The sequence below is a fragment of the Aethalodelphis obliquidens genome, unplaced genomic scaffold (genome assembly GCF_003676395.1).
Source record: "Aethalodelphis obliquidens isolate GAN/ISIS:26980383/991018 unplaced genomic scaffold, ASM367639v1 scaffold5, whole genome shotgun sequence".
Classification (NCBI taxonomy): Eukaryota; Metazoa; Chordata; class Mammalia; order Artiodactyla; family Delphinidae; genus Aethalodelphis; species Aethalodelphis obliquidens.
In genome coordinates, this window is record NW_020837949.1 from 6,946,277 (window position 1) to 6,972,004 (window position 25,728).

General features: G+C 41.9%; 1 protein-coding gene across 1 annotated transcript; it reads left to right on the forward strand.

The window, feature by feature from the left end:
• Positions 1-6,047: 6,047 nt before the first annotated feature.
• Positions 6,048-23,758, forward strand: ZNF786 (zinc finger protein 786). Its single transcript, XM_027101600.1, has 4 exons — positions 6,048-6,716; positions 15,433-15,559; positions 19,730-19,882; positions 21,290-23,758. The coding sequence occupies exons 1-4, from the start codon at positions 6,699-6,701 to the stop codon at positions 23,110-23,112; spliced, it is 2,121 nt and encodes a 706-aa protein (XP_026957401.1). The 5' UTR covers positions 6,048-6,698; the 3' UTR covers positions 23,113-23,758.
• The last annotated feature ends 1,970 nt before the right edge of the window (positions 23,759-25,728 follow it).

Genomic DNA, 25,728 nt, shown 5'->3' on the forward strand with positions numbered 1-25,728 from the left:
CTTTTTTTTTTTTTTTTTTTTTTGCCGTATGCAGGCCTCTCACTGTTGTGACCTCTCCCATTGTGGAGCACAGGCTCCGGACACGCAGGCTCAGCGGCCATGGCTCACAGGCCCAGCCGCTCCGTGGCACGTGGGATCCTCCCGGACCGGGGCACGAACCTGCATCCCCCGCATCGGCAGGCGGACTCTCAACCACTGCGCCACCAGGGAAGCCCTAAGCTTACTTTTGAAAAACTTTTTTTTTCTTGCGGTACGCGGGCCTCTCACTGTTGTGGCCTCTCCCGTTGTGGAGCACAGGCTCTGGACGCGCAGGCTCAGCGGCCATGGCTCACGGGCCCAGCCACTCCGTGGCATGTGGGATCTTCCCGGACCGGGGCACGAACCCGTGTCCCCTGCATCGGCAGGCGGACTCTCAACCACTGCGCCACTAGAGAAGCCTGAAAAACTTTTTTTTTCAAGTGTTTTTCCTAACAGATTTCCCTGCCTCTGGCTTTTTCCAGTAATACATTATCACTCTTGTGACAAATTGGTTTTTCTAAAATGCAACTCTAATGTTATTCTCAAAAGATATTTTTAAGAAGTTTCCAATTTTGTTATAAGTGAACTCATTTCTCCAAAGAAGACATGAGGATGGCACATGAAAAGATGCTCAACATTGCTAATCATTAGAGAAATGCACATCAAAACTACAATGAGATACCACCTCACACCAGTCAGAATGGCCATGATTAAAAAGTCTGCGAATAAATGCTGGAGAGGGTGTGGAGAAAAAGAAACCCACCTACACTGTTGGTGGGAATGTAAATTGGTGTAGCCACTATGGAGAACGGTATGGAAGTTCTTTAAAGAACTAAAAAGAGTTATGTGATCCAGCGATCCCACTCCTGGGCATATATCCAGAAAGATCTCATTTGAAAAGATACATGCACTCCAGTTTTATAGCAGCACTACTTACAATAGCCAAGACATGGAAGCCACCTAAGTGTACATCGACAGATGAATGGATAAAGAAGATGTGGTATATATACACAATGGACTATTACTCAGCCATAAAAAAGAATGAAGTAATGCCATTTGCAGCAACATTGATGGACCTAGAGATTATCATATGAAGTAAGTCAGACAGAGAAAGACAACATATGTTATTGCTTACATGTGGAATCTAAAAAATGATACAAATGAACTTATTTAAAAAACAGAAATAGACTCACAGACATAGAAAACAAATTTAAAAAACAGAAATAGACTCACGGACATAGAAAACAAACTTATGCTTACCAAAGCGGGAGGATAAATTAGGAGTTTGGGATTAAAATATAAAATAGATAGCCAACAAGGACCTACTGTATAGCACAGGGAAGTACGCTAAGTATGTTGTAATAATCTATAATGGAAAAGAATATTATGTATTTATATTCAGATATATATATCTGAATCACTTTGCTGTACATGTGAAACTAACACAACATTGTAAATCAACTGTATTTCAATAAAATTTTTTAAAAATTAAAAATAAATTAGGGACTTCCGGTGGTTGGGACTCTGCGCTTCCACTGCAGGGGCGGGACATGGGTTCCATCCCTGTTCGGGGAACTTGGATCCCGTGTGCCTCGCAGTGCAGCCAAAAAATAAATAAAAATTTAAAAATAAATGCAAACTCATTAACATGACATAAAAGAACCTCTGAGCTGAACTGGACCTGCCTTTTCAGCCTAATCTTGTTACCTATTCAGTATGAATTTCATTCATACCAGATGACTTTCATCTTTCCCCAATGCATCATATTCTCATGACTGCTTCCTCTGGAATGCCCTTTCTGTCTCTTCTTCTGAACTCCTTCATATCCACCATTCACTCTCAACACCAGGAACATTTTGGGCACGTGCTCATCTCTTCATAGCATCCTCTAAATACCTCTCTCTAATAGCACTCCCCACATTCAACTGAAACCTTTCCTGCTTCCCCTGCCATGCCCCCTGGTGGGCATGGATTTGATCTTGGTTTCACATTTTCTCCATCCAAACCAAGACATTCTCTGGCTTAATGCGTGGATCTGTGATATACCCAACAGCACCGTGGTGGAGAAGCACTGAACCGCTGACAGTACTTGATTGTGGATTTGAGGATCCCAGGAGAGGCCACTGCAAAACAGCTGGACAGGAATAGTGAACTGCACACATCTCACACCTACATGAACTGAGTCCCACAAGATATCCATCCTCTGGGTGATTGGACATTTAAATTATCTTCCTGTTTTTACTTTTAAAACGGTGCTGCTTTAGAGATTCTAGGATATGGCTCTTTGATATGCAAAAATAGCTCTGAGATAAGAATTGCTGGATAATAGGGTATGTGCATTTTCATAAACAGATATTGCATTTGCCTGACTAACAATGAGATGGAACATTGTTGTGTGTTTAGCACCTATTCGGTTTTTTTTTTTTCCTTTCTGTGAATTCATAATTTTGCACATTTTCCTCTAGGGCAGTCTATGATTTTTAGCAGTTATTTATGTTTATTTAGATACTATTCCGTGTTGTAAATATTTTTTCCCAATCTGTGACCTAGTTTTGGTTACTCTATCATGTCTTTTGATCTCAAGTTTTAAATCTTGTTTTTAAATTGAAGTACAGTTCATTTACAATATTATATTAGTTTCAGGTGTACAGCATAGTGATTCAATATTTTTATATGTTATACTCCATTTAAAGTTATTACAAGTTAATGGCTATATTTCCCTGTCCTGTACAATATATGCTTGTTGCTTATTTATTTTATACATAGTAGTTTGTACCTCTTAATCCCTTTCCCTTATCGTGCCCCTCCCCTCTCCCCTCTTCACACTGGTAACCACTAGTTTGTTCCCTATATCTGTGAGTCCTTTTCTGTTTTGTTATATCATTCATTTATTTTACTTTTTAGATTCCACATATGAGTGATAATATAGAGAGTATTCGTCTTTCTCTGCCTGACTTCTTTCACTAAGCATAATACCCGCTAGGTCCATCCACACTGCTGCAAATGGCAGATTTTCATTCTTTTTTATGGCTGAGTAACATTACAGTGTGTGTGGGGGGGTGGGTGTGTGGGTGTGTATCACTTCTTCTTTATCCATTTTTCTGTTGATGGACACTTACACTGCTTCCGTATCTTGGCTATTGTAAATAGTGCTGCTGTGAACATTGGGGTTCATGTATCTTCTCCAATTAGTGTTTTCATTTTCTTCTGATATATACCCAATAGTGGAACTGCTGGATTATATGGTAGTTCTATTTTTAGTTTTTTTTGAGGAATCTCCATACTGTTTTCCACAGTGGCTGCACCGATTTCCATTCCTACCAACAGCATAAAAGGTTTTCCTTTTTTCCACATCCTCACCAACATTTGCTATTTGTAGACTTTTGGATGATAGCCATTCTGACAGGTGTGAGGTGATATCTCATTGTGGTTTTGATTTGCCTGTCTCTCATAATTAGCGATGTTGAGCATCTCCAGATCTTCTGTCCATTGATGCAAGTGGGGTGTTAAAATCCCTTACTATTATTGTATTACTGTTAATTTCTCCCTCTATGTCTGTTAATATTTGCTTTATATATTTAGGTGCTCCTGTATTGGGTGCATATATGTTAACAAGTGTCATATCCTCTTCTTGTATTGATCCCTTTACCATCATATAATACCCTTCTTTGTCTTTTGTTACAGACTTGGTTTGAAAGTATATTTTTTCTGATATTGGTATTGCTACCCCTGCTTTCTTGTCATTTCCATTTGCTTGAAATATCTTTTTCCATCTCCTCACTTTCAGTCTGTGTGTTTCTTTAGCTTTGAGGTTAGTCTCTTGTAAGCAGCATATAGATGGGTCTTGTTATTTTTGTCCAATCAGCTACCCGATGTCTTTTGATTGGAGCATTTAGTCCATTGACATTTAAAGTAATTATTGATAAGTATGTACTTATTGCCATTTGTTACTTGTTTTACAGTTGCTTTTGTAGTTCTCTGTTCTTCTGTTCTCCGTTTAGTTTCTTCCCTTGTGGTTTGATGATTTTCTTTAGTGGTATGCTTGTGTCCCATTCTCTCTCCTTTTTTGTGTAATTATTGTAGGTTTTTGATTTGTGGTTACACAGGAGTCATATATGTTTACCTATAATAATATCTATTTGTTTTAACCAGGTAGTCATTTAAGTTCAAACACATTCTAAAAGATCTCCACTTTTCCTCGCCTCCCCCACATCTTGTGTTTTTGATGTCATCTTCTACTACTTCATGTTTATCCCTTTACTGATTATTGTAGTTATAGTCAATTTTACATTTTTTTGTCTTTTAATCTTCATACTAGCTTAAGTGGTTGATCCTCAGCCTATACTATATATTTGTCTTTACTGGTGGGATTTTTCCTTTCCTCTAGATTATTGCTTCTTGTTATAGACTCTTCTTTTCCACTTAAAGAGGACCCTTTAACATTTCTTTTAGGGTAGGTTTAGTGCTGATGAACTCAGTTTTTGCTTGTCTGAGAAGTTCTTTAACTTTCTTTCAATTCTAAAGGATAATCTTGCTGGGTAGAGTATGCTAGGTTGCAGGGTTTTCCCTTTCAGCAAAGTTTTAAATTTTAATCTAATTTAATGTATTGGTCTATCCTTTGCACTTTGTACTTTTTGTATCTTAAGACTGTGTGTATAAAAATATTCAAGCAATATTATTTATGGCCACAAAATTTTTAAACTGTCGCTAAATACTTCACACTACCCTACCTGTTACGGGCTTAATTGTGTTTCCAAAAATTCTTTTAAAAAATTTATTTATTTGACTGCACCAGGTCTTAGTTGCAGCACGCGGGATCTTTGCTTCAGCATGTGGGATCTTTTAGTTGTGGTATGAGGAATCTTTCTGGTTGTGGCACGTGGGATCTAGTTCCTTGACCAGGAATCAAGCCTGAGGCCCCCTGCATTGGGAGCGCAGTCTTAGCCACTGGACCACCAGGGAAGTCCCCCAAAATTCATTTGTTGAAGTCCTGACCCCCCAGTACCTCAGAATGTGACTATATTTAGAGATAGGGCCTTTAAAAAGGTAATTAAGGTAAAACAAGGTGTTATGGGTCAGCCCTAATCCAATGTGACAGGTGTCCTTATAAGAGGAGATTGGGACCGAGAACACCCAGACTGAGGGACAACCATGGGAGGTCACAGGGAGAAGCGCAGCCATCTGCAAGCCGAGGAGAGAGTCCTCAGAGGAAACAAACACTGCTGACACCTTGATCTTGGAATTCTGGCCTCCAGAACTGTGAGAAAATTAATTTCTGTTGTTTAACCCGCGGTTAAACAGTCCATGGTACTTTGGTATGGCAGCCCTAGCAGATTAATACACTACCTTAAATTGCAGCCATTTAAAAGTATAATTATGAGATTATGAGAAATATGGAAAACCTTGGTATGGTAAGTGAAAGATAAAAAGACAAAAAATTATGTGTGTCTCAGAACCATATAAAAAGAACACGTCTGTGGACAGAGACTGGAAGTCTATATGAAGCAAAATCGAGCATTTACATTAGAATACCAGAATTATGGACAACTTTCACTTCTTTTAAAATTTGCTTTATTGTTGCTAAATTGTATATATACAGTATTGTTCCTTAAGAAAACCTTTAAGTTAGGGATAGCAATTACATATATCTAAGCAGTTCAACCATACTGGCTGCTTAAGAGTGAAAGGCAGAGTAAATTTAAGATCCATTTCAGGGCTTCCCTGGTGGCGCAGTGGTTAAGAGTCCGCCTGCCGATGCAGGGGACACGGTTCTGTGCCCCGGTCCGGGAGGATCCGACGTGCCGCGGAGCGGCTGGGCCCGTGAGCCACGTCTACTGAGCCTGCGCGTCTGGAGCCTGTGCTCCGCAACGGGAGAGGCCACGGCAGTGAGAGGCCCGCGTACCGCAAAAAAAAAAAGATCCATTTCATATTTAGGTTATAGACCATTTCTTGAATTTTATAGACTATGAGTCATGTTCCTAATGTAAGTCCATGGGGAAAGCGATGTCATGACTCTGCCTGACTTCCGGAGGATGAATACCCAGCCTCCTCACCCTTGGCAGGACCATTCTGAGGGATGATCTGCACCCTTTGAGTCCCCAGCAGAATGGACTCCCAGTTGCCGACGGGGGGACCTGCTCGTTAATGCTTAATGCCCCTTGATTTCTCACCTCCCTGACTTGGTTCCTGAGATCACCTCACAGATGACCCCTTGAACCTAATCCTTGACTGGGGTTGGCTTTGGGGAGGAATCAAACCCCTGTACTCCCTCTCATTGTTTCTATCTCAGTTAATAGCGAGTATACTATCCATCCATTTGCAGTTGACGCTGCATTTCCCCCTCTTTCCGTCTGCATCTCCGTCTCCCTCCTCTGGGTCCCCCAAGAGAGTGCGAGGATCGGTCACCCCCGGACGGCTGCGGCTTGCGACTAACACCGGTCTGCACGGCGCGGGCTGCCACTGCAGACAGCGCTCGCTCCTCCAGGCCGCAGGGGGCCGCTGTGGGGCAGAGCGGCCGCGAGTCCCAGCGTGCACCGCGCCTGCGCTGGGCCTGCAGGTCGGCGAGCAGCGGCGGGGTGGGAGGCCGCGGTCGCCGCTGCCGCTGGGAAGGTGCCGCGGGCAGCAGGGACTCCTGGCTTGGCTGTAACCCGGTCCGGGGCCAGGTGGGACCGCGAGGGCCCATGGCCGAGCCGGCTCCGGTAAGAGGGGCTCCCCGCGCGGACGCCCGGCTCGGGCATCTGGGAGGGTCCTCGGGTTCCGGCTCGGCGGGCCGGCATCCTGGGGTCCTCCCGGGGCGGAGGCGGACGGGTGGGGCGGGGTCTGAGGGTCGCGCTTAGCGCCTGCGGTGGGGTCTGGACCCTGGACTGAGCCGGTGAACGCCGCCCCTTGGGCTCGTGCGTGTCCAAAGCCCTAAACAAAGCCGATCGTGGAACTGGCGGAGTCTGGGCCGGGGGCGCCTGTGCGTGAGACGGGCGGATGAGAGATAGGATCGAAGTTGGTCTGGGGCCGGCAATGCATGTTAACTAGTTCAGCCAGTTTTACATTATAGTTACTGAATTTAGAACAAGTGTTTGAAAAGATTTAAGATTCTGAATGGTTGAAATGATGGTTGGCAGGGACTTAAATGGCAGAATTTAACGCTAACGTGTTGAAGTTTGTGTTAGGTGTAAGAAGGAAGGAGGACACGTTGGAAGGAAGAAGATATAAAAACCTAAGTAGGGTACACATTATTTGATTAGTGTTTTGTTGAAATTGAGGTTTTATGTTTTTCTCTATAAGCTTACATATTGAGCATTTTTTCAGATTACTAAATGAATTCATGAGATCATTACTTTTAAGATACCGTTAACAATCTCAACAAAAACCATAATACCTAGGACTAAATATATAAAAGATATGTAACACCTTTTTTTTTTTTTTGCGGTACGCGGGCCTCTCACTGTTGTGGCCTCTCCCGTTGCGGAGCACAGGCTCCGGACGCGCAGGCTCAGCGGCCATAGCTCACGGGCCCAGCCGCTCGGCGGCATGTGGGATCTTCCCGGACCGGGGCACGAACCCGTGTCCCCTGCATCGTCAGGCGGACTCTCAACCACTGCGCCACCAGGGAAGCCCCTGTAACACCTTTATAGCAAAAATTATTAATAACAGGCATACCTTGGGGATATTTTGGGTTTGGTTTCAGACTGCTGCAATAAAGCCAGTATCACAGTAAAGGAAGTCACGATTTTTTTGGTTTCTCAGTGCATATAAAAGTTATGTTTATACTGTACTGTAATGTGTTAAGTGTGCAGTAGCATTAAGTCTTAAAAAACAATGTACAAACCTTAATTAAAAATACTCTGGCTAAAATTGCTAATCATTTTCTGAGCCTGGAGCAAGTTGTAATCTTTCTGCTTGGTGGAGGGTCTTGGCTCCTTGTTGATGGTTGCTGACTGATCAGCGTGGTGGTTACTGAAGGTTGGCATGTGGCAATTTCTTAAAATAAGACAACAGTGCAGTTTGCTGCATCAGTTGACTCTTCAGGAGTCGTTTCTCTGTAGCATGCAATGCTGTTTAATAGCATTTTACGCACAGTAGCACTTCTTTCAAATTTGGAGTCAGTCCTCTTGAGCCCTGCCACTGCTTTATCAACCAAGTTTATGTAATATTCTAAATCCTTTGTTGTCATTTCAACAATCTAAATGGCATCAGCAGGAGTATATTTCATCTGGAGAAACCACTGTCTTTGCTCATCCGTAAGAAGCAACTCCTCATCTGTTAAAGTTTTATCATGGGGTTACAGCAATTCAGTCACACCCTCAAGGCTCCACTTCGAATTCTAGTTCTCTTGCTGTTTCCACCACATCTGCAGTTACTTCCTCCACTGAAGTCTTGAACCCCTCAAAGTCATCCATGAAGGTTGGGATCAACTTCCAAACTCCTGTTAACATTGATATTTCAGCTTCTTCCCATGAATCATGAATGTTCTTTGTGGCATCTAGAAGGATAAATCCTTTCCAAAAGATTTGCAATTTACTTTGCCCAGATCCATCAGAGGAATCACTATGTATAGCAACTATAGTCTTATGAAAGGTATTTCTTAAATAATAAGACTTAAAAGTCGAAATTACTCCTTGATCCATAGGCTGCAAAATGGATATTGTGTTAGCAGGCATGAAAACAACATGCCTTATATATCTCCTTCAGAGCTCTTGGGTGACCAAGTGCATTGTCAATGAGCAGTAATATTTTGAAAGGAATCTTTTTTCCTGAGCAGTAGGTCTCAATAGTGGGCTTAAAATATTTGGTAAATCATGTTGTAAACAGCTGTGCTGTCACCCAGGCTTTGATGTTCCATTTCTAGAGCACAGGCAGAATTGATTTAGCATAATTGTTAAGGGCCCTAGGATTTTTGGAATGGTAAATGAACAGGGGTTTCAACTTATAGTCACCAGCTGCATTTAGCTCCCAACAGAGACTCAGCTTGTCCTTTGAAACTTTGAAGCCAGGCATTGATTTTCCTCTCTAGCTATGAAGGTCCTAGAAGATATCTTTCTCCAATATTAGGCTGTTTTGTCTATATTGAAAATCTGTCGTTTAGTATAGCCACCTTCATTAATTATCTTCGCTAGGTCTGGAGAACTTGCTGCAGCTTCTACACCATCACTTGCTGATGCACCTTGCACATTTATGTTTAGGAGACGGCTTCTTTCCTTCGGCCTCATAAACTGTGCTCTGCTGGCTTCACACTTTCCTTCTGCAGCTTCCTCACACGTCTCAGGCTTCATAGCATTGAAAAGAGTTAGGACCTTGCTCTGCATTAGGCTTTGGCTTAAGGCGATGTTGTGGCTGGTTTAATCTTCTCTCTAGACCACTAAAACTTGCTTTGTATCAGCAGTAAGGCTGTTTTGCTTTCTTATCATGTGTGTGTTCACCGAGTAGCACTTTAATTTCCTTCAAGAACTTTTCCTTTGCATTCACAACTTGGCTAACTGACACAAGACGCCTCGCTTTTCAGCCTGTCTCAGCTTTCCATGTGCCTTCCTCACTAAGCTTAATCATTTCTAGCTTTTGATTTAAAGTGAGAGATGTGTGACTCTTCCTTTCACTTGAACACTTAATAATGTAGGGTTATTAAGCGGCCTAATTTCAGTATTGTTCTATCTCAGGGAATAAAGAGGCCCGAGGAGAGGGAGAGAGATGGGCCAGTCCGTGGGGCAGTCAGAACACACACATTTTTTTTAATAACTTTTTTTTGGATAAATGTATTTATTTTTGGCTGTGTTGGGTCTTTGTTGCTGCGCACGGGCTTTCTCTAGTTGCAGCGAGCAGGCTTTCTCTAGTTGCAGCGAGCAGGGGCTGCTCCTGGTTGCAGTGTGCGGGCTTCTCATTAAGGTGGCTTCTCTTGTTGCGGAGCACGGGCTCTAGGTGCGTGGGCTTCAGTAGTTGCAGCACGCGGGCTCAGTAGTTGTGGCTCACGGGCTCTAGAGCACAGGCTCAGTAGTTGTGGCACACGGCCTTAGTTGCTCCACAGCATGGAGCCACCAGGGAAGTCCCAGAACACATACATGGATTGATTAGGTTTGCCATCTTATATGGGCACGGCTCATGGCACCCAAACACAATTAAAATGGTAACATCAGGGCTTCCCTGGTAGTGCAGTGGTTAAGAATCCGCATGGCAATGCAGGGGACATGGGTTTGAGCCCTGGTCTGGGAAGATACCACATGCCGTGGAGCAGCTAAGCCCGTGCGCCACAACTACTGATCCTGCGCTCTAGAGCCCGCGAGCCACAAGCACTGAGCCCACGTGCCGCAGCTACTGAAGCCCGCACACCTAGAGCCCGTGCTCCGCAACAAGAGAAGCCACGGCAATGAGAAGCCTGTGCACCGCAACGAAGAGTAGCCCCCGCTCGCCACAACTAGAGGAAGCCCGTGCACAGCAATGAAGACCCAACACAGTCAAAAAAAAAAAAGGTAACATGAAAGATCACTGATCACAAATCACCATAACAAATACAATAATAATGAAAAAGTTTGAAATATTGTGAGAATTACTAAAGAGTGACACACAGACATGAAGTGAGCAAATGCTGTTGGAAAAATGGCACCAATAGGCTCGTTCGACACAGGGTTGCCACAGACCTTCCGTTTGTAACAAATGCAGTACCTGCATTTTTTACAAAGCACAAAGCACAGTAAGATGAGATATGCCTGTAAACAGGAGGTAAATCATGCCCATAAATGGGAAGACTAAATATAATGAAGATGATACTTTCCTTCCAAGTTAATATATAAATTTACTGCAACTTCATCAAAATGGCAGTAAGGTTTTTGTAAATTATATAAGCGGATTCTAAATTTCGTTTGGAAAAATAAAGGTCAAAATATGATGCCAAAAAGAAGAATAACAGGGGGACTTGCCCTAGCAGATAATAAAATTTACAGTAAATCCATAGAATTAATACAGTACTGTTTTGTGCAGGGGTAGACACATGGAGCAGAAGAAACCCAAAGAGGACCCCAGAGCAGAGTACTGAGTTGAATAGTGTCTCCCCCAATACATGTACTTCCCCGAACCTCAGATTGTGACCTAAATAGGAGTAGGGTTGCTGCAGATGAAATTTGTTATGATGAGATCATACTGGAGTAGGACAGGTTCTTAATCCATCATGAGTGGTGTCTTTATAAGAAGAGGAGCAGAGTCACAGAGACCCAGACACACAAAGGGAGAAGGCCCTGTGACAGTGGAGGCAGAGATGGAACTATGCAGCTGCAAGCTGAGAAATGCCAAGTATCAACAACCACCACCAGAAGCAAAGGGAAAGGCATGGAACAGATTCTCCCCTAAAGGCTTCAGAGAGAGCATAGCTCTGCTGACACTTTGATTTCAGATTTCTAACTACCAGAACTATGAGAGAATAAATATTTAATGTTTTAAGCCGCCAAGTTTGTGGTACTTTGTGACAGCAGCCCTAGGAATCTAATTCGGAGAACTTCAGAAGTGGTGTTGGGACAACTGACTTTTCCGTTTGGAAAAAAACATTAAGGTAGATCATTGCTGTATACCATAAAAAAATTACGTTCCAGATAAATTAAAAATCTAAACATGAAAAGTAAAACTTTAGTCTTTTGGAAGGAAATGTAGGATATCTTCATAATCTTAGTGTAGAAGAAAATTTCTTAAACCACAAAGGGCAAAATGAACTAAGAAAAGATTGATATATTGCATTACAATTGAAAATTTATGTACAATATAAATATAAGACAGCTTAAGTAAAAATAAAAGCTAAGAGATACACTAGGAGAAAGTATTTGTAAACTAATGTAGTCAACAGTTAATACACAAATTATATAAAGAAATCTTAGAAATGAAAGGACAAATAACCCAGTAAAAATACAGGCAAAGGATATGAACAGGCAGTTCATAGAACTAAAAGCAAATGGTCAATGGATAAAAACATGAATTAAAAATTGTGACATTCAGACAATGGAACACTATACAAAATTAAAATAAATCAGTTCTATGTATATCAAGATGGACAGATCTCAAAATGTTGCATGAAAAATGCAAGTTGCAGTATAATAAAGCATTTGTGTATAAAAGACAAAGCAATACTATATATTATTTATAGATACATATGTATATTAAAAAAATTAAAAACATGAGCTGAAAACTTACCACATGCATCAACACGGTTGTGTCTCAGAAGGGAGGTGAATAGGACTGAGTGTAAGAATAAGATTGAAGTGGGGACCGAGGGGGCTTTGAGTTTTATCTGTCAAATTCAATTTCTTGAGAAGGAAATCTGAAGAAAAAATGTTAAATTTGTTAAATCAGTGGTAAATACTCAGATGCTTGCTATAATGTACTCTGTAATTTTTTGGATCTTTCACACTTCTGAAGATTAAAGAAATAAACAGTGAAGGCTTTTTGAGCATTTTTGGAAAACATTTTAAAAGTAATGAATTCTGCCATCATACATCATATGCATTTCTAAAAATCACAGTGCAATGCAAAATCATGCAGTAAAAACCACAGAGCTTATGGGAGAAATGGGGTTAGGTACACAACACTCAAAAAGTTTGTCAGTGACAAGTTGAAAAGATAGAAACAATAAAAACAGCACAGTTTTATGCATGTTAAATGATTAAGAAATAATTACCTTAAAAACAATCTGAAATTTGCCTGTGGAAGTGGGTGTAAGAAGGGATGGAGCTTTTGAGTTATTGTGAAGTAGTGGAAGGGACATTATCTGAAATTAGATGGAAAGTTGTAACACCAGGTGTGAATAGGTAGGGCTCACCACAGGGTAATCTGAGGCAGCTGGTGCTTGAAGGGTATGCATGTGTGTGCTTTGTGTATTCCTATTCAGTTCAGTTCTCATAGTAGCAACCAGAACTCTAAAATCCCTAGGAATGAATCTGTCAAGAATTATATAAGATCTATATGAAGAAAACAATAAATTTTACTAAAGAAAATAAAAAAATCTAGATAAATATATGTTTCTGGATGGGAAGATCCCATAATTTAGAGACCCACTTCTCTCAAAATTAATTCATATACTTAGTATAGTCCTATCAGAATCCCAATAGAATTTATATAAATTTGACAAAGTATTTCTCCTGTTTATTTAGAAGAGAAAATAGACAAGGAAGGTCAAGACAGTTTCCTTTTAAAAAATGATCAAGGTGGTGGTAGATGGCCATATCCTCTTAAATAGCAAATCATTTGATAAAACTATAAGAATTAAACAGTCCAGTATTGGAGCAAGAATAGACAAAACCACCAGTGGAACAAAAATATAACCAAGTATAAATGGAAAACTAGTTTATGAAAAAGCGATCCCAACACAATGGTAAAAGAATCGTCAGTAAGTTTTGTGACAATTTAATATCTCTTTGGAAAAAGAATTATGTGCCTTATTGTTATAATATACCAGAATATCTTTTATAATTTTAGAATAGGGAAAGTCTTCCAAGTCAAGGTACTAAACCCTGAAGCCACAAAAGAGGTTCTAGTAAGTACAACAGTATGAGATAAAAGCAGTGCACGTACTTTGAAAAGAGATGGGGAAATTATCTGAGAACTATGATTGTTTCCACCAAAACCTTAATACTATTAGAATTGATAAACAAATATGGTACATTAATTGGATATAAAATAAGTTTACAAAAATCAGTTTTTTAAAAATACTAGTAGTAATGATTTGAAGTGGCAGAGGTGGTCCCATTTATAATTGTTGGGAAAACTACACAATACCAGAAATAAAGTTCATAAAAAAGATTCAGAACATTTATGAAGAAAATCATTAAGTTTATTAAAGGATAGGAAGCAAGATCAAATGAGTTGTAGAACATGTTCCTAGATGAGCTCAATCTTTCCTAAATACACATATAAATTTAATTAAAATTGAATCCCAGTGTACTTTTTTTTAAACTGGACAAAATTATTTTAGAATTTGTAAGGAAGAATGAATGTTCCAGAAATTAACAGCAGTAGCTTGACAAAGAATGGGTGTGGGGGGGGCACTTATAACATTGCATAGGTACTGTAATCAGATATGTATAGATAGTATAACAATATATAGATTCACATACATGTGAAAATCTAATATATGCAAAGGTGAAGGTCAGGATTTCAATCTAAGGAGAAAGAGTGGTGCATTTATTAGTGTTCTGTGATTGGCTGTCCATATGTACATAAATAAAGATACCAATATCATCTGTAGAATTAAGCTGCAAATCTAATTGTGAAAAAAATTCAGTAGAATATTTGTATAATTTTTTGATTGTGACAAATACAAAAAATGAAAGTAAAAGCTGGAAACAATATGGAAAAGACTCAGGTTTTAACTAAATAAAAGGGTCAAAATGTTCTCTTTGGCAGAAGAGAAAGTCAAAATACAAATGATAAACTAGAAGAAAATGTTTGTTAACTAGTCAAAGGATTATTAATCCTAATGTAAGAAAGTTAATTCAAATTATAGGAGCCCACTAAAACGTTGAGCAAAGGATGTGAACAGGCACGCACAAAGATAAGTGGAACCCCCCCCCCGCCAAATATGAAAATGTTGCTAAGCCTCACAAATGAATGCAAATTAAAATAATGAAGTACAGGGGACTTCCCTGGTGGTCCAGTGATTAAGACTCCGCGTTCCCAATGCAGGGGGCACAGGTTCAATCCCTGGTGGGGGAACTAAGATCCCGCATGGCTCACAGAGAAGCCTAAAAATAAATAAATAAATAAAACAATGAAATAGAATATTTTACCTATCATGTTGGCCAATAAACAAACAAACAAATAAGGTTTCAGAACATCCTGTGCTGGCAAAGGTGTAAAGAAATGTCTCTTATTAGCAAGGGTAAAAGTGCTGGATTCTTTTTGGAAGGCAATCTAGTGGTATCTCGTAAACTGAAGATGTTTCTATCCTTTGATTTAGTAGTCCTCCTTTTTATTTAGCCTTTTCCTGCAGAAGTAAAACCACTAATGTATAAGGAAGCATTGTTGGTAATTTATAAAGGAAATGGAAACAATATATGTGTCATCAGTGGAGTATGTGTACCCATGGAATATAATGCAATTAACAAAAAACCGATTTTGCCTATGTAAATTGACCTGGAAAGATGACAAGTTAAGTGAAAGAAGTTACACAGTGATTTGTTCCCATTTTTGTTTAAAAAAAGAAGAAAAAGAAAGAGGTCCATGCTATACATATGCATATGTAGTTGGAACAGGCATAGAGAAACAAGTGGAAGGGGGTGGTCATGGTCACCAACAGAACCACATGATGGGAGTCAGGGAAGGCGCAGTTCCCAAGGAAGAAGCTGCCTAACGGACAAAAACACTGTCCACTGCGAAACTCTTAAATTGATGAAAAGGAGCTGGAGTTTTGAAGCCATTATGACTGCATGTGTATTATGCCTATAATTTCAGTTACCTCTGACTTTTGAGGATGTGGCCGTTTATTTCTCCGAGCAAGAATGGCGGGATCTAGAGCCATGGCAGAAGGAGCTTTACAAGCAAGTAATGAGAACCAATTATGAGATTCTTGTTTCTCTAGGTAAGAAGTGTTTAACTGTGGCTGAGGCATGGAACTGGGTCCTGTTAGGGGTTTCAGTCACTCCATACTCCTGTTTGTCAGGTAGCCAGATTTCTCAGAAATTAACTCAGAAAGGCATTTTTATGCAGAGTCTTTTGTTAATATCTGTAAGCATTGCTAATCCTTACTCAAGGGTAGATGTTGCTACATGAGAATATTTATGACAGCATGTAATGTAAGGTGGTCAGAGATGACTAAATATATGTCAGGGCTTTTAATCACTATATACTTACAGGTTGCCATGATTTTTCAACATGGATACATACCTTGCCTATATCCATAAAGTACCCTGTATATCTTTAACCTAGCATGTTCCTACCTGTCAACTTTTACAGTGGTGTCCATATACCTCAAAAAAGCTAATGTTATTTTTCCCTGCAATGAGATTTTGGAAGGCTATACATAGGTGTTTACCCGCAGTTGTTTCTGCATGGTTACGGTAATGGTGTTCTTTTTAGTCTTTTTGCTTACTTAGTCTTTGTATTTTACTATTAAATATGGTTTTTAAAAAATCAGTCTGTTTGGAGAAGCATCAAAATGAATGATAAGTCTCTTGCCTCACCCCTCACTCAGTTAATTCCCCAAAGGCAACCATGTTAATCATTTCTGTTTTGGTTTTTACTGCAGTCTGTTGTGCTTACACCTGTATTTCTTGGTTATTGAGTTTAACTCCTTACTGTGAAAAATGAGGGTTTCACTTACTTATACTATCCCTCTTCTATCTCCTTTTTCCCCCTTCTTCCAAAATTTTGATAGTTTTTAAAAAATTTTTTTAACTTTTAAAAAAAATTTTATTATCTATGTTACAAATATTTCTTTCCAATTTGTTCCATACACACACACACACACACACACACATACACACACACACATATATTTGTTGTTTTATCTTTTGGCCACACTGCGTGACTTGTGAGATCCCAGTTCCCCAACCAGGGATCAAACCCATGCCCCCTGCATTGGCAGTGTGGAGTCTTAACCACTGGACTGCCAGGGAAGCCCCTGATAGTTTTTTAATGCCTCTGTTGGCCACCTTTATAATTTAAATAATAAACTTCTAGATCATGTTTCATGAACTTTACATTATATCTCTTTATCTTTCAGTCTACGAAGGTAATTAGTTCTCCTATATTCCCTCCACTTCTCTTGCCAGCGTCTGACATAATTAAGATTTCCAGTTTCTATACAGTGTTTCTGAAACATTAATACAAGATATTACATTATTTTCATTGTTAGTGAAGAACCAATTAAAGTAATTGAATCAATAGAGAAAAGAAAAATAATCTTGTGACATGAACCCTGTGCCACCCAAAAAGAATGTTCCAAGCATCAAGATCAAATGGATGTGGACTTCTATGGTGGCGCAGTGGTTAAGATTCTGCCTGCCAGTGCAGGGGCCATGGGTTTGATCCCTGGTCTGGGAAGATCCCATATGTCGTGGAGCAGCTAAGCCCGTGCTTCACAACTACTGAGTCTGCGCTCTAGAGCCCACGAGCCACAACTACTGAGCCCACGTGCCACAACTACTGAAGCCCATGCTCCTAGAGCCCGTGCTCCACAACAAGAGAAGCCACTGCAATGAGAAGCCCACACACCACAGTGAAGAGTAGCCCCTGCTCGACACAACTAGAGAAAGCCCACGCGCAGCAATGAAGAAACAACAAAAGATCAAATGGTTGTGAAGTGGTGTATCAATGTGGGTTTGGTTTGCATTTCCTTAATGGTTAATCATGTTGAGCATCTTTTCATTTGTGTATCTTCTTTGAAGAAATGTCTATTCAAATACTTTGCCCATTTTTATAGTGGGCTATTTGTCTTTTTATTGTTGGGTTATAAGTGTTCTCTATTTGTTCTGAATACTGAACCCTTATCAGATATATGATTTGCAGATATGTTCTCCGTTTCTTGGGTTACCTGTTCCTTTTTTTTTTTTTTTTTTTTTTTTTGTGGTATACGGGCCTCTCACTGCTGTGGCCTCTCCCGTTGTGGAGCACAGGCTCCGAACGCGCGGGCTCAGTGGCCACGGCTCACGGGCCCAGCCGCTCCGCGGCATGTGGGATCCTCCTGGACCAGGGCACGAACCCATGTCCCCTGCATCTGCAGGCGGACTCTCAACCACTGCGCCACCAGTGAAGCCCCCTGTTCCCTTTTTGATGGAGTCCTTTGAAGCACAAAAGTTTTAAGTTTTGATGAATTCCCATTTATTTTTTCTTTTGTTGCTTGAGCTTTTGATGTCATATCTAAGAAGCCATTGCCTAATTCAGTGTCACAAAGATCCACTCCTATGTTTTCTTCTAAGAGTTTTATAGTTTTAGTGCGTATATTTAGGTCTTTGATCCTTTTTTTTCCTTCTTTGATCCATTTTGAGTTAATTTTTTCACACTGTGTGATATAGGGATCCAGCCTCTTTTGCATATGGATATCCAGTTGTCCCTACACCATTTGTTGAAAAGACTATTCTTTCCCCCATTGAATTATCTTGGCACCCTTTTGGAAAACCAATTAACAGTAAATGTCAGAGTTTATTTCTGGATTCTCAAGTCTGTTTCATGGATCTATATATGTCTAGTCTTATGCCAGTACCACACTGTTTTAATTACCATTGCTTTAGGATCAGTTTGTCAATTTCTGCCAAAAAAAAAAAAAAAGGCAGATGGGTTTGGGGAATATGGTCACCTTAACAGTACTAAGTCTTCCAATTCATGAACATGGGATATCATTTCATTTATTTAGTACTTTTTTTTTTAGGACTTTTAAAATTACTTTGAACAACATTTTATGATTTGTATTGTGTAAGTCTTATGTTTCTTTTATTAAATTTTTTCCTAAGTATTTTACTCTTTTTGATGTTCTTGTAAATGGACTTGCTTTCTTAATTTTTTTTTGAAAAATTGTTTTATTTTAAAAGATGCTGAGAGTTCAACCCAGATGAAGACTGAGAATAGGTGTATGGATTTATTTTTTTAATTAATTTTTATTGGCATATAGTTGCTTTGCAATGTTGTGTTAGTTTCTGCTGTACAGCAAAGTGAATCAGTTATACGTATACATATATCCCCTCTTTTTTAGATTTCCTTCCCATTTAGGTCACCACGGAACACTGAGTAGAGTTCCCTGTGTTATACAGTAGGTTCTCATTAGTTATCTATTTTATATATAGTAGTGTATATATGTCAATCCCAATCTCCCAGTTCATCTCACCTCCCCTTCCCCCCTTGGTATCCACATGTTTGTTCTCTACATCTGTGTCTCTATTTCTGCTTTGCAAGTAAGTTCATCTGTACCTTTTTTCTAGATTCCACAAATAAGCGATACTATGATATTTGTTTTAGGTGTATGGATTTAAATAAAATAATTCCTTAAATTCCTTTTTTTCATGAGAGCAGCCTTGGAATTCTTTTGGGGTTGAAGTCAGATTTCAGAGGGCTAATGTATATGTCACTCTGACATTTTATCCCTAAAATCCCTCAGCATTGCCCAGCTTATCCTCTTTCTCTGATTTGGACCATCTACTAATCTCCCTTTAGCAATCCATGAAGCATACTTTTGGTTCTTTTAAATATATATATTACTGAAAGAAAGTTTTACTTGAAAATACACAGCGTAAACAGTTTTTACAGGGAAATGGGTATCTTGTAATATTTTAATTCGTTCATTTCATTCATTGCAACCCCCTTCTATTCTAGCAGAACTCAACTGTATTTTAGGTTGCGATTAGCACTGTCACTGGAAGTACTTCTCAGAATATTTTAGCTGAAGCTCCAGTTCTTATTTTCATATACCCCCTATTCCCAAGATATCTCCGGTTGTCTCAGGGGTTGTCCCACAATTCTCAAAGCACAATACTGGTGAGCTTTAAGAAACCTGTGACAAAATGCAGCATTGCTAGATATATTGGGACCAAGACAAAATCAAACACAGAGTCATCTAACAGGTCCAGGTAGATTAGGAACCCACTGTTATAATGTGTGGGCAGTTCTGCTTTTCTTTGTGTAAACCTATAATCTATTTTTAAAAATCTCTTCTCATACATTTTCCCAGGAGTAAATTTGAGAATTTAAAAACAGCTCATTGTGCTTTAAATTTAGTGCTCAAGGAAACCAAACTACCCTGTTTGACTTTTCTGTACAGATGATGGACTTCCCAAACCAGAACTAATATCCTGGCTTGAACAGGGGAGAGAACTCTTCAGGATCTGGGGAGAATCACAGAAATCAGGAAACATAATTTGCACCTCTGCTGATTTGCATTTGGATCCAGTTATTGAGGGACAACTGTTTGTGGGTGAGTATTAAGAAATCAGGGCCCTGTCCTTAAGACATCCCATTCAGGTTTCTTAGCTCCAGTTCTCTGACCTTGACTTCCTGTTTGACTGGACTGAGGCTTAACACCTGGTATATTCTAGAGAAAGGCAGTAAAGCATAGTTGTTAGGATTGTGGGTTCTGGATCCTGAGTCTGGATCTTGCCTTTTCCAGGTGACCTTGGGCAAGTTATTCAACCTCATAGTATTTCAGTTTCCTGACCTATAAAGTGAAGATAATAAAAGTACCTACATTATAGGATTAAATGGGTTAATGTATGTAAACTGTCCCAATGATACCTGGCAGCACAGTAAGAGTTCAGCAGATATGAGGTATTCTTAGTAGTGGGGGGAGGAATAGAGACTCCTCTTTTGTTTCTTGCCATGATGGGAGAGTCTGAGATTTTTGGATTCTTAAGGGTCAGTATTAAAGTATGGAAAGAGAAAGTCAAATGGGAGCATCATTCCAAGAAATGTTGTCAGTAGTTTATTTAATTTTTAGCTGCTGCTTTCAGGAGAGTAAAAGAGTTTTTCTTCACAAATTATTTCACTTTTTACTGTCTGTTAGCAATTCTTCCAAGAAACCTTTTTACAAGGTTGGTAGGAATAGAGACGAGGAGGGAGGAACATCTGGTCTTAGGACAGCTCCTGGAGTATATGGAATCATAGCGTTAGCCAGGGCCTGTCAGTAATACTGCCATCATTATTTTATCTTTTTTTAAGTCTTTATTGAATTTGTTACAATACTGCTTCTGTTTTATGTTTTGGTTTTTTGGCGAGGAGGCATGTGAGATCTTAGCTCCCTGACCAGGGATTGAACCTGCACCCCCTGCACTGGAAGGTGAAGCCTTAACCACTGGACTGCCAGGGAAGTCCCTGTCATTATTTTTTGACTCCAGGAATGTCTGCACATCCAAATGGGACAAGTCTGGTGGCCCTGAGGTCATAATAATGGTGAACATTTACAGGGAACATGCAGTGTGCCAGGCCCACGCTAAGCCCTTTACCCACGTTAACTCATACAGTTCTCACAACAATCTTATGTATTGTTTCCATTTCTACAGGAGAAGGAACTGAAGCCAGAGATGAGTTTGACAAAGCTTACACAGTGGACAAATGGGATTCGAACCCAGTCTGATTCCAAAGCTTAGGCCCTACATTTGTGACTTACATGTTCTCTTTTCAATATTCTAAGATAGGTCTGTTCAGTTTAGTTTCAGCAGACTCGCACCAAACTCCTGGTCATGAAACTGACCCCACTGAAAGGAGCTGCTGGTTTAGTTCAGTGGAAGCTGGGCTTCCAGGCCACCTCAGGTCACTGCTACGGCCACATAAGCCTTGGTCATGTCACAGGATGGGATACTGACTGAAGTTTTCTTTTCAATTTCAGGAAGCCAGCAAGCTGTGAAACCAGGAGAAGCCCACTGCCATTTCCAAGTAGATCCTCTTCAGAGCCAGCGTTCCTCTGAACCCTTATTAGGAAAAAGTGAAGATGTTTCCTTCAGGCCTGATCAAGTCGTCGCCCTCCTGAATCCACAAAGACATGATACTCGGGCTCTAGTTCCAGTAGTCCACAGCTCCAGGGAACCCACCCAAAGAGACACAATCGTAAGTCCCAGGACCCTCGGTCCCCCAGGCTTCCAGGAAACCTCTGGGGAGGGCCTCCAGCACCCTTGCCCTGTCTGTGGGGAAGGCTTTTGGAAAAACGTCTCAGAGCAGCACCAGGGGAGCCACTCGAAGGACCTGCCACACAGGGCCTGGAATCAATTCCGCAAACAAACCGAGGCACAACAGCCGCTGAGCATCCCTCGGGGACAGAGGCACTTCCGCTGTCCAGGATGTGGGCGGGGCTTCCGCCAGAAGTCGTGTTTGCTTAGACCCCTGTCAATCCACCCTGAGGAGAGCCAGCTGCTGGGCAGCGAGTGTGAAGTGTACGCCCACCACCTGCGCGCGGGGCCGAGGCCTTCCCAGTGCCCCGGCTGCGACGAGCGAGGCCCCCGGGGCCCTCCCGGCGCGGAGAGGCCAGGCTCCCGGAGAGAGGGTGCCGGGGCCGCCTCTGAGCAGGCTGAGCTCCCGCGCTCGGGAGAAAAGCCGGGCCTGAGCCCGGCTGGCGAGGAGCGCCCGGAGGCTCTCGAGCCCGGCCCCGGCGCGGAGAGGCCGGCCTCCTGCGGCCCGTGCGGCCGGCGTTCCTCCCCGCAGTGCGGGCTTCCAGACCACACCCACGTGCACAGCGCAGAGCGGCCCTTCCGGTGCGCCGAGTGCGGCCGGGCCTCCCGCCAGCACGGGCGGCTGCGGCTCCACCGGCGGCTGCAGTCAGAGGAGCAGCCTTTCGCGTGCCCGGAGTGCGGCCTGGGCTTCCGGCTGAGGAGGCACGGCGGCGAGAGGCCGCTCTCCTGCGGCGAGTGCGGCCGCGACTTCGCCCACCCGTGCAAGCTGCGCGAGCACCTGCGGGTTCACAGCGGAGAGCGGCCCTTCGGCTGCCCTGAGTGCGGCAAGAGCTTCCGCCTGAAGGGCATCCTGAAGGCGCACGAGCGCACGCACAGCCGCGAGCGGCCCTTCCAGTGCGCGGAGTGCGGCAAGGGCTTCACGCGGCCATCCAAGCTGGCCGAGCACTTCCGCGTGCACAGCGGCGAGCGGCCCTTCGGCTGCCCCGACTGCAGCCGCCGCTTCCGTCTCAAGGGGCAGCTGCGGAGCCACCAGCGCCTGCACACGGGCGAGAGGCCCTTCCCGTGCCCCGACTGCGGCAAGAGCTACCGCGTGAAGGCCGACATGAAGGCGCACCGGCTGCTGCACGGCGGCCGGATGCCCTTCTCCTGCGAGTGTGGCAAAGGCTTTGCCAAGCAGTCCAAGCTCGTGGAGCACATCAGGACGCACACAGGGGAGAAGCCCTTTCAGTGTCCCCAGTGCGACAAGAGCTTCCGCTTGAAGGCGCAGCTGCTCAGCCACCAGGGCTTGCACACCGGTGAGAGGCCTTTCCGCTGCCCCGAGTGCAATAAAAACTTCCGGGAAAGGGGCCACATGCTTCGGCACCAGCGCATCCACAGTCCCGACAGGCCGTTCGCCTGTGCAGACTGCGGCAAGGGCTTCATTTATAAGTCGAAACTCGCCGAACACATCAGAGTGCACACGAAGTCCTGTCGTGCCCCCAGTGAGCCTGACGTTAAGCAGAGGCTCAGCCAACTGTTTGCGATGATTGAGGCCGACTGGAGTTGAGGCCGAGGAGGGCGCCCAAAGCGGTCAGCAGAGTCGGTATTGCCAGGGAGTCCACAGCCAGCGCAGCCAAACCCAAAATCTGGTAAGACAGATGGAAGGAACAGGGGCCCTTTTTTGAGCAAGAATGTAATACAGGTTAGGCATGTGAGAAACCACAAAGATTCTCATTTAAAACATCACCAGCTGTGTTTTCTATCCATTGATAGAAAACAGTGGATAGAAACAGTAGATAGGTTTGTTCTTCCCACCATCTTAATGGGTCATTTTCCCCAATGTGCTAATAAGCTAACTCTGAAATCCCAGCTTGAATTTAGACAGCAGGAAATCCCTCCAGTACTGTTCTCAAAGCTAAAAGGATGGGGTGACTATTAAATGTCAACTCTTCTTTTTTTCATAGTATGATGATAAGCAGGGGGTTTAACCCAGCGACTTTTATTGCAGGCCTGATATGATAGGATTTGGTTTTGACTTATTTGAAGCTAATAGCAACAAAATGAGTTCTCCGACTCATGGTTTGTCTATGTGAATGCTGAAGTTTCACAGCAGGTTTCATAGTGATTATGCATGGTTACCCTTAAGGAAAAGCTGATAATTCAAGCAAACTTTGATTAATGTGGGTTGAAGAAAATAAAACCAAAGGTGCTAAGTTGTATGGGACTAGAGTTTTGTTTTTTTAAATTGAAGTATAGTTGATTTACAATGCGTTAGTTTCAGGTGTACAGCAAAGTGATTCAGTTATACATACATATATACCTATTTTATTTTCAGATTCTTTTCCCGTACAGGTTATTATAAAATACTGAGTATAGTTCCTTGTGCTATACAGTAGGTCCTTGTTGATTATCTATTTTATATATAGTATCCCAAACTTCTGATTTATCCCACCCCACGGAGAGGGGGTAGCTAGAGTTTAGATAAGAGATTGGGACAGGAGGTAGATTTGGGCGTTCCAGAACACAGGTGCTGTTTGCAGCTGAGAGAGTGAGTGAGATTCCCAAGAGTGACTTTCTAGGCAGATGACTAAAGTCTGAGTTAAGACAAAATAACAAAGCTAAACAGCTTTATTAGGGAGCCTGACAGGCAACAACAACAGTTTCATGTAGAGAGTTTTCAAGGAAACGTTCAAAGTAAACATAATACAAATAGAAGTCGAGGAAAATACCCCATTTGTTACACTAGGTGAAGGCTGTGTGAGCACACAATGTTTATACCCCAGGGACAGAGTTGTACTCCATCCAGAGAATTCCTGACTTTTAGAGGGTTTATGTTTCATTTAAAAGAATGGCTGACCTGAAATTCTAGGGATGATAGAAAATGAGATGTCAGTAAACTGTAATAGACATTACTATAAAGCAATAGTTCAAGATGATTTTCTCTGGAACACTAGCTCCAAGTAAATAAGTTAAACAGTTCCCCCCTACACACACACAGAGTCTATGACTCTCAAGAGGAAGACATAATGTATAGCATATTCTGAATATATTTGACCTTGGGATTCCTTTCTGTCTTTTTTTTTCCCAAAAAAAAACCCCCACTATGATCTTGTGGACATCAGTAGAGTTCTACAGGACTCATTCTGGAAAATATTACTGAAGAATAGTCCTGGCTCCAGCCAGGTAGTCCTTAGTCTAAGACAGAATATCAGGGGATGAACGCCCTCAGTTTTAGGTGACAAAACAGAACTTTAAGTCAGAATAAATCTTTAATTGGTTTTAGAGCACCCTTTCTCTCATGTGATAGGACACTAACAGAGGTGACTGATGATATTAAGAGGTGATATGATTTAGGCAGGTTTATAATCATTAGACACACATGGCTATGTCTGCTGTGTTCACGAGGCAGTTGACCTCACAGTGCCTGAGGAAAGAAGGAGCCGTGGCCCCTGCTGCAGACTAGGGCCTATGGTGAGGGAGCAGGAGGGCGAGGAGGAGCAGGGTCCATAGTGGGGGAGGGGGAGGAGAAGGGGGCCTGTGCTGGGGGAGGGGAGGAGGAGGATGTGGCAATGAATCATGTAGAGGCTTTGAGGGAGACTGAAGGCTAGGGCCTCTAGTTCGGTGTTCTCACATATTTCCTGTTATAATTGGAGGATCTCAGAGATAGTAAAAGATCCAGAGTGTTTGAATTTTGTTAGAAACTGGAAGGGTTTTGGAGGAAGTTGAGAAAAAGGGCACAACCCAACTAAACCCCAGTACCCTAGGCTGCCCACGCTACAAATGAAAAAGATACCAGAGTGGTGTTTAACAAGTAGAGGGATTTCTGGGAAGGAAGGTATTGTAAGCACAGGTTCCTAAAACGTCTCTTCCTTTCCTGCCCAAAATTCCTAAAAAAAAAATATCACTGCTGAGATATCCTGGTGAAATCCCTGAACTTCCAAAAATAAGAAGGAAAAAAAAAAAGTATCCTGTCACCTACAAAGGAATAAGAACTCTGATTGGCGCAACAGTGAAGATCATATTAAAGGGACAGAATGGTTTAAAAAAAAATCCATTTAAGTCAAGAAGACAAGGTCTCTGCTGAGCCATTATTTAACATTATAGAATACATCATATTACTGTGTACCTGGAACATCCAAGAGAATCAGCTAGGTAACTACTACAAGTAAGAAAAATGACCCTA

What these genes read in the sequence shown, in the direction of transcription:
- ZNF786 (XM_027101600.1), top strand. An exon ending in TGAGATTCTTGTTTCTCTAG is followed by an intron (nt 15,560 to 19,729) that starts GTAAGAAGTGTT and finishes TTTTCTGTACAG; the next exon opens with ATGATGGACTTCCCAAACCA. An exon ending in TGAGGGACAACTGTTTGTGG is followed by an intron (nt 19,883 to 21,289) that starts GTGAGTATTAAG and finishes TTTCAATTTCAG; the next exon opens with GAAGCCAGCAAGCTGTGAAA.